The 14639-nt window shown below is 36.5% G+C and overlaps 1 protein-coding gene across 1 annotated transcript; it reads right to left on the reverse strand.

Moving 5' to 3' along the window:
* Nucleotides 1–11758: 11758 nt before the first annotated feature.
* LOC100740948 (fatty acyl-CoA reductase 1-like) lies at nucleotides 11759–14228 on the reverse strand. The gene is given in 8 exon segments (XM_033320735.1): nucleotides 11759–11864; nucleotides 11936–12190; nucleotides 12282–12467; nucleotides 12745–12866; nucleotides 12869–12936; nucleotides 13172–13419; nucleotides 13519–13835; nucleotides 13925–14228. Coding segments are annotated over 8 exon segments (1548 nt in total). The 5' UTR covers nucleotides 14171–14228.
* Nucleotides 14229–14639: the final 411 nt, after the last annotated feature.

The raw sequence follows: 14639 nt of genomic DNA on the forward strand, positions 1-14639 counted from the left end.
CATCGTACGTGAGAGATAGCAGATTTCTCGTGTGTCCCCGTGGTAGGTGGTCGACTTCGAGACTGATAAACAAAGACTGTTTGTCTCTTTGGAGGAGCTTAGCTGAAATAAATCCTAAGATTTATAGCGGTCCTTAGGCTAGCTGGAAATATTCGGTACGAATGTATCGACATCTGGCAATCATCTTGTCCGCAGGTATAGGGTCTTTGTGTCGTGCGTCACGCGACGTAAACTGTTGGGAAGTTTACTGTGTAAGTATAAGTGTAATTATAAGTAAGAATACAATTTGCGCTGGTCCAGATCCGCACGCTATCTGTGTTACCCTATAACTGAAAACCCAGAAGCCAACGTCGCCTGTCTACTGTTTATGGTCTGTCTTCATCGCATTCTTTTGTCTATACGCTGTCGATGGCTTCAGTCCTTGAGAAAACTAAAAATACCAGATGTAGAGTTTTCTTAGAAGTGGTGACCACTTCAACAATTGTCATTAGTTTCTCGAGTTCTCTATCTAATTACCACGGTTACTTGTCCAGTTCTATAATAATCGTATTTTCACTAGTCAATATCTTCTCTATTGCATAACGACAATGTGTAATCCAAGTGGAGATTCGTTTCACGCCCTTAACCCTAATTCTAATGTTAACCCGACATATATTTTCGACTTCTTTTTTCACGTAGAATCACGCCCTTTCAGGTTGTACCACCAGTTACCAACCATCCCGTATAATAGCTTGTTCACGTTTTTGGCCCAAAATTCTCGAATGTAAATAGTAGGTCAAGGGGTTAACGAGCGTCCATTCGTCCTCGCTATCCGTGCTACAGGTTTCGGTGTAGGTTATCACCTCTTGCATTCTCGACTCTTTCATGTGGCATGCCTTCCTTTCCTCCAGTGGTGATATGACCTTTCGCTTCGCTGATTGGACCGCCTCAGTCTGACTGACTACCGATACCTTGCTAGTGCCAGTCTCCTCATACCCCTTAAGCGTCATCTGCGTAGCCACGGTTTTCCTGTCGCAAGGTCCAAGTTCGTCTCGGGGTTCGCGTTGATCCACCTTCTGACCCTTTTTGTTTCTGTCACGCTCTCCGTGTTCAACTTCTCGAGCATAGGATCGCCCTTGTTCGAAGCTGTGATTCTTCTCATCATTAACTCTATGTTCATTGTTAGATCTTTCAGACTCCTCATGAGTCCCCTGACGTCGCGAATACCTGATGAAAGACCTCTACCTTCGTCAGCGAAAGAGCCTTCCTCCAGTTTTCTGTTTCCTCCTCTTCTGGTTCCCAACGCCCTCTTATTCACTAGCACCTTCTCCATTTCCTCCGCGTTTGATCCTTTTCTGAGGTTGTTAGTACCTGGGGTTAGATAGCTACTCTGGTCGGTCAACTCCGCTTGAAATTCAATCTCCGTTTCGATGTCTTGCCCCACCTTCCCCTTTAGTAACTCCTTGGCACTCTCTCTTTTGCCGATCGGAATCAACGATGCTTCTTCGAGTTTCTTCTCTGTATCGCTATCGATCGTATGATCCCCGGTCGCTCTGACCGAGCAAGAAACGGCCCTGGGACCGACCGTCCTTTTCTCGTTCTTTACCCATGTGATGATCGTCGGGGCGAACCTGGGGGAGGCATCACTCGCCGAACCGACGGGGCTTGGAGGCTTTGAAACCCCCCTGAGCAGTAATTTTATTCTTCCGTGTCACTCTATCAATATTTTTTTATAATTAAGGGACGTAGTTCCTTATAATAGCCGGTATTCCTTTATCATGTTCAGTTACGTTGCCGATATTGTCACATTGTCGTCATTCTGTTTCCGTTGTCCGTATAATTTTGCTAGGTTCGCATATTGCGTATCACCCAATAACTCCTTTAACCTCACTCTTATTGGCGTCGATGTGCCATCGTATGCGTGTACATTACTTAATTTTACCAGCTCGCTTATCACTTCATCATATATATAATTGCATAAAACTAATATAATTATTTACATCTTTCCTATTTAACTGTCATCGTCATCTTGAAGTCAATATTAAATGTTGTTATGGTACCAATTAACATTAACTTAACTATATACCATTAACGGCATTCAGCGAAACCAAACCAAACAAAATAAAACAAATTAAACAGCCTTAATCTGTTGAGTCATTGTTATTAGGGGCTCGTATAATCTCTCGCTTTTATTAGTCATATCTAAATTCTATTTACTTTCCTTTTCGTTCATAATTTGTCTTTATATTATTCTGACCCAAATAACCTTATTTAACGATCATTTTAAGTAATACTTATCGTTATGTATACATTACACGATGTATATATCTTATATCTCTTATATACTTAAAAGCTATACTACCAACATTCTGGCAATTAACCATTTATTAATTAATTCATAATTAATTAATTTCTGAGTATTGCACGATAAATGACTCCTGAAGAAAATAGTGTCAATAAACCCGGTCTTTCAAACGTACTTTCCAATTATTTATCATGACGCCCAATACTCATATGGTAATAAATAGCACATGTGAGTATTATTCTTTCTTAATTTATCAAATTATTCAGTATTAAAATATATTCATCAGCTTCTATACTTTCAATATTACAATTACTTAATTTATTTTAGGTTTAAAGACGACGATGTGTACTACAACCACCAGTATCATCTATATTTTATTGTAACACTATGAGAGTGAGAACATGGATCAGCATAAACTTATACACTATACTTGTACTTATACTTATACCTTTGTTTATTTAAATTTTTCTACTACAAATTCATCCACTTGTTCTTCTATCAGTCAACTTCAACACATGTACACAATTTGTTCGCAAGTTTACGCAGCGTAGGAAAATCGCAAACGCACTGTGGTGGCCGGACTATTCCCAGATAAATCGTAATAAAAATAGCCATATTCACATAAAAACCGCATACGCATTACGAATTTATGAACTGTTAATAAACGTGGCAATTCTTGTATGAACCACATACAATTTTCGTACAAATCATTGATCACTGTACATTGCGATATTCACATACATACACACGAAATGAAAACCTATATGATATTTAAATTTAAGTTTGTTGAGGTTATTCGATGTGTAAACAGAGAAAACACGTGGATAAATTGTAAGGCAGAAAGTATATTTAAATAGAAGTGTAATAAGTAAGAATACAATTTAAGTCGGTCCAGATCCGCACGCTAGCTGTGTTACCCAATAACTGAAACACCCCGAAGCCAACGTCGCCTGTCTACTGTTTATGACCTGACTTCTACGCCTTTTGTCTATGCGCTGTCGATGGCTTCACTGCTTGAGAAAACTAAAAAGACCAGATGTAGAGTTTTCTTAGAAGTGGTAACTACTTCAACACCCTCCCTAAAACTTTACATCCCTACAAACAATTATCTCAAATTTAGAAATTATCTCTTAATATTTTTCTAACTCTTGTCGTAAATAACTGATAATTAATTTGTCAATGCCTTTTCAAGTACACTTGCCAGCCGCCTTTCTCTTTTCCATACAAATTAATTTATTACAAAAAACTAGAAGACTAAACAGATCATGTAGGGTTTTTCTTTTTTTTTTTTTTTTTTTGAGAAGTAATAATCACTTCGACACCCGCATTTCGCAAGAAATGGTATCTTACGTCAATATGCTCACTTCTTTGATGGAATTCTGGATTCTTAATTAATTTCATGGCACTAGTATTGTCTACGCATAGCATATACTTAAAGATCTCTGTTTTACATTCAAGAAATATTTTCTTTAGCCACATAATTTCTTTAGCTCCTGAGGCTGCACTGACATATTCAGCTTCGGTCGTAGATAGAGCTATACATTGTTGTCGCTTACATTGCCATGTGATGGCTGCATTCGCATACTCCGCCTGATGTCGATTTTCTTGTTTCTTTGTCGCCTGCATAGTCAGCATCGCTAAAGGTTTCGAGCTTGCCTGCTTTTGTATATAAGAGTCCTATGTCTGCGGTCCCTTTTATGTAGCGCAAAATTCGTTTAACTAATTTCCACTGATACTGGTTTGGATTCTCTAAATATCTCGCCGCTATATTTATTGCCAAACTAATATCTGGCATACTTACAGTTTGTAAAAACATTGAGTTCCCTACGGCTTCTCTGTATGGTGCATTACAATCATTATCACCTATGTTACTTTCGTTCCAATTAATCTCGATAGGTGTAGAAACACTGTTTGCCTCATTCATATTAAATTTTTCCAATATGTTTTCGATATACCTACTCTGATGAATGAATATTGAACCATTTTCTAATCTATTAATTTCAAGTCCAAGAAAACTCTTTACTTCTTTCGAACTCGTAATTTTGAATTCTTTATTTAAATCATCGAAAAATTTATCAATTAGAGATTCGTCTGAAGCTGCTACTAGTTCATCGTCTACGTATATGGTCATCAACATTAATTTGTCGTCTTCTGTATAAATATAAAAACAAGGATCTGCGGTACTCTGATAAAATTTTAAGTTCGAGATAAATTTTGTGAAACGTTCCGTCCAACATCTTGAAGACTGCTTTAAGCCATATAGGCTTTTTAGCAATTTACAAACGCGATTTGTACCATCATCATAACCTTTAGGTTGTTTCATATAAATATCTTCTTTCAGACTTCCATATAAAAATGCGGTTTTAATGTCGAACTGTCTGAGGTGTAAATTATTTTTGGCTGCAATACTGAGCATTAATCTAATTGTGTCAAACCGAGCAATGGGACTATATGTTTCCTTATAATCTATGCCTTCTTTCTGTGAACACCCTTTTATTACTAGTCGCGCTTTTTATTACTAGTCGCGCTTTGTATCGTTCCGAGTTGTCCGGATTTAGCTTTATCGTTAAAACCCACCTATTGCTAAGTACCTTCTGATCTTTAGATTTTTCTACAAGAATCCACGTCTTATTTTCATGGTGCGATTTCATTTCATCATTCATAGCAGTTTCCCATAAACTCTTTCTTTTCGGATCTCATCGCTTCGTTAAAATCCACCGGTAATTTTTCCGCTACGTACGTTACTGGGTTACCATAAAAATCGGTTCGTTTGATCTTATCAGTATCTCTCAATTGTCTCACATTGTCGCTAGTTCCATGCGGTTGTTTTTCATGTTCACTCTCTGCACTTTCATACGTATATACTCTATCGCTCTGCGCACTCACATTTTCGCGCTCGACAATTTTCGGTAAACATAATTTTACGAATTTCGCATTTTCTAGTTCAGGCTTAAATATTACGTCACGGCTTAATATTACATTTTTTACTGTTGGCACGTACACTCGATACCTTCGTCCGTCGTCTAAATAGCCTACCAAATATCCTTTGTTAGACTTTTTATCTAGTTTCGTTCTCTTCTCCGCAGGTATGTGTGCAAAACACTCAGTACCGAAAACTCTAAACTTTTCTAAATTCGGCAGTTTCCCGTACCACAGTTCATATGGTGCTTTCTTGTCTTGTTTTGTCGGCCCCGTCTTATTTATGACATATACTGCTGTGTTCATGGCTTCAGCCCATAAAAACAGCGGTAGATTTGGTTTCGAATATAGCATCGATCGACCTGCCTCTACTATTGTTCTATTTTCCTGCGACTATCTTTCTGCGACACCATTCTGTTCAGGGGTGTATGGGACGTTAATTGTGTGCCTAATTCCCTGACTTCTTAAAAATTCTTTGACTTCTTTATTTTTGAATTCTTTCCCTCCTTCATTATGAATTTCTTTAATCTTATCGTTAAATTGATTCTCAACTTCTAGGCAAAAAGTTTTTAATTTTTCAATTATTTCTGACTTAAGTCGTAAGAAGTAAATCTTTGTGAATTTGGAAAAATCATCTTTAAATGTCAGAAAATACAGTTTCTTTTCTAATAACTCGACTTCCATAGGTCCACATACATCCGCATAAATAATTTCGCGAGGTTTAGTCGCCCGATTGATTTTCTCGTGAAAACTCGATCTATGATGTTTCCCGCACGCGCAACCTTCACAGAAAAAGTTACTATTCTCTACCACTTTCATATTTGAATTCTTTAAGAACTCTTTAACATGTCTGATATTTTGATGACATAGCCGTTCGTGCCATAACTGTAACGTGTCCGCGTTTGACTCCGCTCTATTGCTAAAATTACAAACTGACGGTATGATAACTCGCATATCTACTTTATACAAATTTCCAATAACTGAACCTCTTGCTATTATTTTCCGATTTTGTAAAAATACACAATTGGTCCCTTCCTGATTTTGTGAAAATACACAATTGGCCCCTTCCTTTGAAACACAGAAATCTATGCCCCTTTTTGCGACAGATCCAATGGAAAATAGGTTTCTTTTCATACCTGGTACGTACAGAACATCGTTCATTGGACATGTTACCCATTTGCCGTCCACAAAAGTCTCTACTCTGATTTTTCCTTTGCCGCACGCATCCATGAATGTACCATCGCCGCTCTCTATCTTCACCCGTGTTATCGGATTCTTCGAAGACGCTGAACCATTCCCGTCGTCCTGTCATGTGATTCGTAGCTCCTGAGTCGATTATCCAAACATCAGGGTTTGCCGCTTGTATCGCTGAGGTACTTCCTAATAGACCAATTCCGCTGTGATCCCGATTTTGATTTCTGGGTTCCTGGTTGTCTCTACTGTTGCTTCTTCTGTTATTTTAAAGCAGTTTTTACTGGTGTGGCCTTTCCTTTTGCATATAAAGCATCCAAAGCAATCCAACTTTTCCAATAATGGTAAATTATTATTGTACATTATTGTCAACGAATAACTATCTCGTAACTTTTATTTGGTGGAGGATGAAAGAAGTTTCTGTCAGTATAATAATGTCATTGTAATGGAAGAATGTTCATAGTCAGCGAGCAAATGAATTGCTTACAGCTCAGAAATCATATGAGTATAAATAACTGCATTCTTATTAAAATTGTTGAAGTGGTTACCACTTCTAAGAAAACTCTACATCTGGGCTTTTTTAGTTTTCTCAAGCACTGAAGCCATCGACAGCGTGTAGACAAAAGACTGCGACGAAGTCAGGCCATAAACAGTAGACAGGCGACGTTGGCTTCGGGGTTTTTCAGTTATTAGGTAACACAGCTAGCGTGCGGATCTGGACCAGCTCAAATTGTATTTTTACTTATTACACTCCTATTTAAATATATTTTCTACCTTACAATTTATCCACGTGTTTTCTCTGTTTACACACCGAATAACCTCAATAGGTTATGGGCCCAGGACTGTAAATTGCAAGGTAGCAACGTGAAGTGAATAAATTGTTAAAGTATTGTGCTTAGTAAAATAAGGGATAGTGCTAAAATGGAATCAGCGATAATAAGTGTAATAGAAGAAGGAGGTTTCTCAGTGTCGTTATACACTGTTTAGTTTGAATTGCATTCCAGCTGATATTCTTGGCCACAGTCACTTAGAATTCGATTAAAGTTCTAATAGAATGTAGACAGTAATTACAGACAACGCCGGTAGCTCCGTAAATCCATTTCGTTTGTTTAGCATTCGTATAGATATGTGACGGCACTCGACAGCGATACCGCCACTCGACACTAACTAATACCGAACAACGCTAGTGCAGTGGTTAGCGCCTTAGGTTACGAACGTGTTCGAGACTCGGGTTCGAATCCCGGTGCCCGTGGTCCGATTTTTCTTCCACGCATTAAAATTAGAAGAAACATACAGCAGTATCCCAGCAGGCGACATCTATAGCCAGCAGCTACAATTATCACGGACAACACTTATGCCTCAGATACTTTTGAATGTGATAGATACATTGAGAAAGTATCGTCAGCATCTGTATCAAGAATATCGAGATCATGTAATGAATCAAGAAGATGAAAATTATGTAACTGTCGATAAAGACGACGATACATCTTTCACCTTGGATATCAGTCCGTGTTTATCACAACATTTTAGACGTTCATATACTTTAAGTTTATGTACTACATGGTTTGATTACATGACGCCAATGTATGAAAAATATGACATATTGCTCTTAACTAACAACAACGTTATGTCCAAATGGAATGCATTACGGAAATGTATCGCACGTCCCAAGTTTGCCAAAATAATGCAAAATTCATTAAGATATACTTTGAACTTCCTTTGAATTTCCTTTGCGATCTCGTTGCAAATAATTTTTAAAATTCGTGTTAAACTTTAAACACTAACATAAAGGGCATTGAATTTAAATATATCGGAGAGTATCTACAACATCTACTACCACTAGTAAAGGTTTCAGATATCATCCAGGGAATAAAGGGACCACATCGTGGCATTGTGCTATGGGCTTTATGTTTAGAAAAAGTTAAAAACATTAATAAAAGGTAATGCAAGTACTGTACGCCATTAGTTAAAGGATTATTGAAAAGTATCTATACAAGATTGGAATCCCCTTTTTATTTTGCCACTATTGGGGGTAAGCAAACTGCAGCTATAGCGTTCTCGCTTTCACAATTCAAATCGCGATGGCTGAATTACATCGAAACGAGTCACCATCCAGAATTATATGCAGAACTTAAAACGGTTGTTACTGGCATGTATGTACAGATAAAGTAATTTTCTTATTATTATTACAATAACGTATGTAATAGTAATTTTTTACGCAACTTGTCTTCCCCTCTTTATGTTCGTTAGGCACCGTCAGAGGATATTGATTACGCAGATGATGACCTTTCCGATTTTAGATCATCACAATCTAAAACCTATAATTGAGTTTCTATTAATACAGAATTGGAAATCACAAAATGTTCTTCCGCGAAAGTGATGATTTGCATATATTAATGGATTACTCATTGATTCAATGATAAATTTACCAAAGAGTAGTGTTTGTTCGACCAATCGCGGGGAGACGTAGTCGCTAGGAGAGACGTCAACGGGAGTCGTAAATTCCCGTTACGATTATAACAATCGACACCACGACTTGATCGATCCCCTGATTTCCGTTGAGATAATAGGGGTGATTGAGTTTGTATAACACTGTGATTCACAGAATTATAAATTATATATTTCCAACACTTAGATTACACTGATGAGCATAGATAGATAGATAATCACTTATTGCACGAAGATAAGATAGATATGTACGTTAGAGCAGGGCTCTTATAATTAGATTTAATGTATTAGTGGACGTAGCACTATAAGATATTTAGGAGAGAAAATGTATGCTCGACAATACCGAGACCGACTCTCGCGTTATGCTTAGACTGCCCCGATGGGCATTAGCGGTAGACTTAGTAGTTGACTTTTCCAACTTTCCTAGAAGAAGTGAAGTTGAGTGACGATGCTGCGTCGGAGGAAAGCTAAGGATGGGTGTGTCTAGCGCACGGGACCATCGGATTTGTTGGTGAGGATTTTGGCTAAGAGAGTGAGGGAAATAGTCTTCGTTGTTAATTGGTTAAACAAAGGGTCTTAACCGCCCTCGAGAGAAAGTGGTTAGTGGGAGGAAAGTTGCAGCATACGTGAGAAAAACTAACTTTCCCTTGTCAAGCCGTGGTAGACAATAGTCTTTAGAAATTCTTCGGAAACAGACGTTTGTTTGGTTTGAAAGACCTCTACTAGGAAATTCCTGAGATTTATGGAAGATACTCGAGACTAGTGAGGGTACGCAGTGAGTATCCGAAGACATCTGGTTGCCATATTGCCCGCGGTGTGTTGCCTGGGCTAGGTAGAGGGTTACACGACGTAAGAAATTTGTTTACAAGTTTACGCAGCGTAGGAAATTCGCAAACGCACTGTGGTGGCCGGACTGTTCCCAGATAAATCGTAATAAAAATAGCCATATTCACATAAAAACCGCATATGCATTACGAATTTATGAGCTGTTAAGGGGGGGGGGTAAGGTTAAAAAATTTTTTTTGCATTTTTTTTATTTCTTTAATTGAATGCATAGCATCTTAAGAATATTGTGTCAAAATTTCAAGTCGATTGGAGCATAATTGACGAAGTTACGAGTATTTTTATACATGTCGGATGATATTACCTACTCCACCCGAGCGTGCTATTGTTACTTCGCAGACATTTTTTTCTCTATATAATACCTAATCTTACCCCCAGATCTATTTATAGTACTTAACGACTTAAGTGCAAATCTCTTTATACCTGTACTGTATATTTTGTCAGTGTAGAGTAAAAGATTTAGTGTAGAAGTAAATATTCCATTTTCATTAAGTTTTGTGTTAAATTATTACTAAAGTGCCTAAAAAAGTTACTAGATCTGATAGACAATCAACTGGTTCGAGATTATATCGACCTAGAAAAATTGTACCTCCGCATAAACGTAAATACGAAGGCACTTCAACAAATAGCGCGTCAGCTGAAAAAATTAAAGTGACTGTTGGAGATCAAATTACGAAAGATCATGAAAAATATTATAGGATAATTGATTTTTTATTAGTGTTTTCAACAATTGCTACGCTAGTGAAGAGGTAAACCGATAAAATTCGCTTATGAACGTTTTATACCAGATTATTTAGTGTTCAAAACTTTAAAGCATTTTCCCCACAACTCACGTTTTCAAAGTCGGCGCCCCCAATTACTTCAAAACTACTACACCAATGCTTTTAAAATTTTGAAAACTACTTCTCTACATAATTTGCGAGGTAACGCTATAGAGTTTTTTCAAATTCGTTAATTATTTTTATTTTAAAATGACAAATTAGCCGAAAATTTTCGCACAAAATCGCGTTTTTCCCTTCAAAGTGTTCCAAAAAAGTGAAAAATTGAAATTTCGAAAAAATCAATACAGCGTTACCTGGGCAAAACTGTTACCTAACAAATGAACTTTAACTTTTTGATTTCTGATGATCCAGCACCAAGCTCTGAGGGGCACCGCAATTATACTTTTTTCTGAGACACGTCCGAATAATTGCTGCCATTGCCGTATTTTTTAATATTTCGCCGTGAAAATTTTATACAATATTGTTCGAATGTCATACTTTAATGAACTGTTGGTTTTAGAAAATAAATTTTAACTGTATCGTCAGAAAATATTCACAAAGACATGCCTTTTTTTGTACGAATTAACCTTACCCCCCCCCCTTAATAAACGTGGCAATTCTTATATGAACAACATACAATTTCCGTACAAACCATTGATCACTGTACATTGCGATATTCACATACATACACATGAAATGAAAACCAATATGATATTTAAATTTAACTTAAATAAAAAACTATCTACTACTTATTATGTGAAATAATATTTTATCCAGCATGAATGTCACATCTAGTTTCTATTTCGTTGAATATATCATATATTTTAACGCCGACTGGTCAAGCAACTACGAGCAAACATGAGCAAACAACTTGAGAACCAAAGTGAGCCTTTAGAGCAAATGAAGCATTCTTAAAAAAGTTTTACTTTAGAACTATCTTATTTTAAAATATATTTATTTTCTATCATCATTGTTTATTGCTCAGTAGACTTTTCAATGATAAATTATTATTGTATATTATTGTCAACGAATAACTGTCTCGCAACTTTTGTTTGGTGGAGGATGATAGAGGATTTTGACATTATAATGTTGTTCTTATAATGCAAAAATGTTCATATTCAGTGAGCAGATGAATTGCTTACAGTTCTGAAATCATATGCGTATAAATAACTGCATTCTTATTAAAATGTTATAGAAAAAACAAGCAATGTCACAAATAGATTTATTTAGCAAGGAGACGAGTGAAGAGACAAAATGAAAAGGATGATGAATCCCTTCTCCAGAAAATTGTATTTATATTCCTTTGGTTTAATCAGAAGAAATTACGTTCAAATAGTATTACGTTCACGATACAGTGTATTATCAGTAGTAAGACCATTATACCGCATATTTTCGTAATCCGATGTATCCAGAACAGCCTGAAATAATCGAAAATATATGTATTTACATTAGTTCCTACTATTTTATGCGAAGATGCTTTTATACGCACCTTGACAATCGTTGTCGGGCTATTGAGTTAAAGTCTTCTTTCAAAATAAATTTCTTAATTCCCACCTGGTACATTGCAATATACTTCTCCCAATCCATATCCCGTAAATCCAGTTTCACCACATCGCTGTCGTTTAACATTTTTACTTTCCTCGCTAAGTCGGAACAATTATCTCTTTGGAAAGTCCATTCGTGCAAGATGAAGTATTGTAGCGATGTGAACAGCTTATTACCATTTTTGAGAAGTTTCATCCATCTGAAATACCATTTTTAGTTATTATTACAGATGAAGATATAAGCTATCCGAAAGATTGTTCTCGTTGTTCAAGGATTGGTAGAATACTCACATTGGTTTACTACCTCGAAGTCTTAAAAAGTTATCTATAACGAACGCAGGAAAAATATGCGGAATTACACTCCGAACGTTGTAAATATATCTATTAGCTATCATTGGACAACCCGGGTACCATAGCGTATCGTTCAGTGGCGTTTCTATGCAACATTTCACGATGGTATCTTTCATCTGACCCCATCTTGCGAATTGAAATAATTACATTGGTACAATTAATCGAATTACGCTTCAAGTAAAGTTAATTACTATCCGAGTATCTCAGGAAATATTATGCAATTAAATAAGTATTACATTACATCACTATCTTCCTAAATTAACGTATTGAGATCAAAATTGGACTTTCGTATTCTACGTTTGTGTGCACTTCCATTGTTCACGTTACTTAAATAAACTGAAACTTTTGGAATACTCTAACAATCGAATTACATTAATTGAAATATATTTGTAAGAAATATTACTTAAAAGGGTATGCGTTGCTGGTGCAGTTGTAAACTTTAACTTCATGATCACGATGTAGCGTAACATGCCATGCAGTACATATTATCGTGTCGACTACGAAATCGACAGGCACTACATCCAATAATCCAATCTTGCATCTCTCGTCCCCCGTATCGCTGTTGCACACCCTTTGCCGATTGGCAGAATGATACCTGGGTATTGAATTAATTTAGAAATTACTTGTGACTTTCGATTAGCAGAAATGCAATGCTAAATAGATAGAAATGAATTGTCCTAATAGTGAGCAACAGCAAATTTGAAATATAATAATGATAATCTGGTGGAGATCCTCTCATTGATCCTCTCACAAACAAATCAATTAACTCCAATTTTAGGAAATGTAAGGAGCATTGAAAAATTACTATCGGAAAAGATCTATGAAAATACTTGTTAATGCAGAAATATTCTCTATCCAACCAGGACATGGTTCTTCCAAAGAGGCGCCAATTATGCTTGGCCGCACTATCGCAACTGGCAGATCTCTGCACTTGCTTGCTACAATCTGCTCTGCTAAATTCTTACTGAATGTGTATGTGTTTGGATAAGTTTTTAAAATCTTTTTTTCTATTTCATTGATCGACGTGTTGTCTAATTTGTCACAGATGTCGATCACCTCCCAAGGCGTCAAACTCGTGCTGCAAAATTAATAGTAAGTGCACATATTCTTCACGCTATAATTAGAATTAAAATATTCATAAACCATGGAACAATGTTTGCGCGTAACTTATTCTTACGTATAAATCTTTTCTCCAATCTCAGGTAAATTCGCATTACTATAAGCTGTGCTGACGTAGACGAAGCTAATTGGATGCCTTACTTCGTTCCAAAGTTGGATCACACGAGCAGTACCTTTCGTATTCACATTAACAGCCACGTGTAACGGCTCATTGAATTTCACAGTGGCTGCGACGTGAAACACTATGTTCACTTTCTCTAACAACAGATTTCTATCTTCTCGCGAAAGACCTAAATCTGGCAGATTCACGTCACCTCTCACAGGATAAACTCTGTTGAAAAGTGCGGTGTTCTTTGCTTTAATAGCATCATATATCTGAAAACGAAAATTCCAGAAAAGAAAGTTAATCAATTTGGCTCCTGACAGCCTTAAATATTGAAAGGAACAAGAATATATTTACGAACGGGATCATCTATGAGCTTGTTAAATCGTTGTTCTATCGTTTTGTTAGTTTTAGAACGGATTAGTATAAAAATGGCAGCGATGCGTGGACATATGCGGATCAGTTTTTCCAGGAGACCTTTCCCAACGAAACCGGTTGCTCCAGTCACAAGGATTCCACTATCGGCGTAGAATTCCTCGAGAGAACTCGTCTCATTCGGTCCTTTATTGATACCATTTTCATTTGTTTCTTTACTGATTGTATCCATGTTTTAGGATCTTCACACTTGCAGTCCCTATATTTTCCATAGATTAACATTCCCAACAATTAGTAAGTGCAAAAATGTTCTAAATGATATAGAAAATTGGTTATAGTTGATACCACTTTGTGCATTACTTTGTAAAGAAGTCTACGGATAATCTTTACAAAGAGCAACATAATTTAGTAATTATGGTTTCGTCGAATGAAATAATTAAATAATGATAATAATTGAATCATTTTACTTTATGGTAGATTTTCACCGAAAAAGAGATATTCAACGCAATAAATGCAGCTTTTAATTTGGCTGTTCATTAATTTGCATTATTATCTATTGAAACGATACCTTTTTTAATCCTTCGAGTATTAGTTTAAACAATATTTATGTAGTTTCCTTTGCCTTTTTCATTTTTTATTTTAGGTGTGTATGTGAATATTCTAATATGCAGTGGTCAGTGATTTGTGTGGAAAATGTGTAT

The sequence above is a fragment of the Bombus impatiens genome, unplaced genomic scaffold (assembly GCF_000188095.3).
Source record: "Bombus impatiens unplaced genomic scaffold, BIMP_2.2 scf_0335, whole genome shotgun sequence".
Classification (NCBI taxonomy): Eukaryota; Metazoa; Arthropoda; class Insecta; order Hymenoptera; family Apidae; genus Bombus; species Bombus impatiens.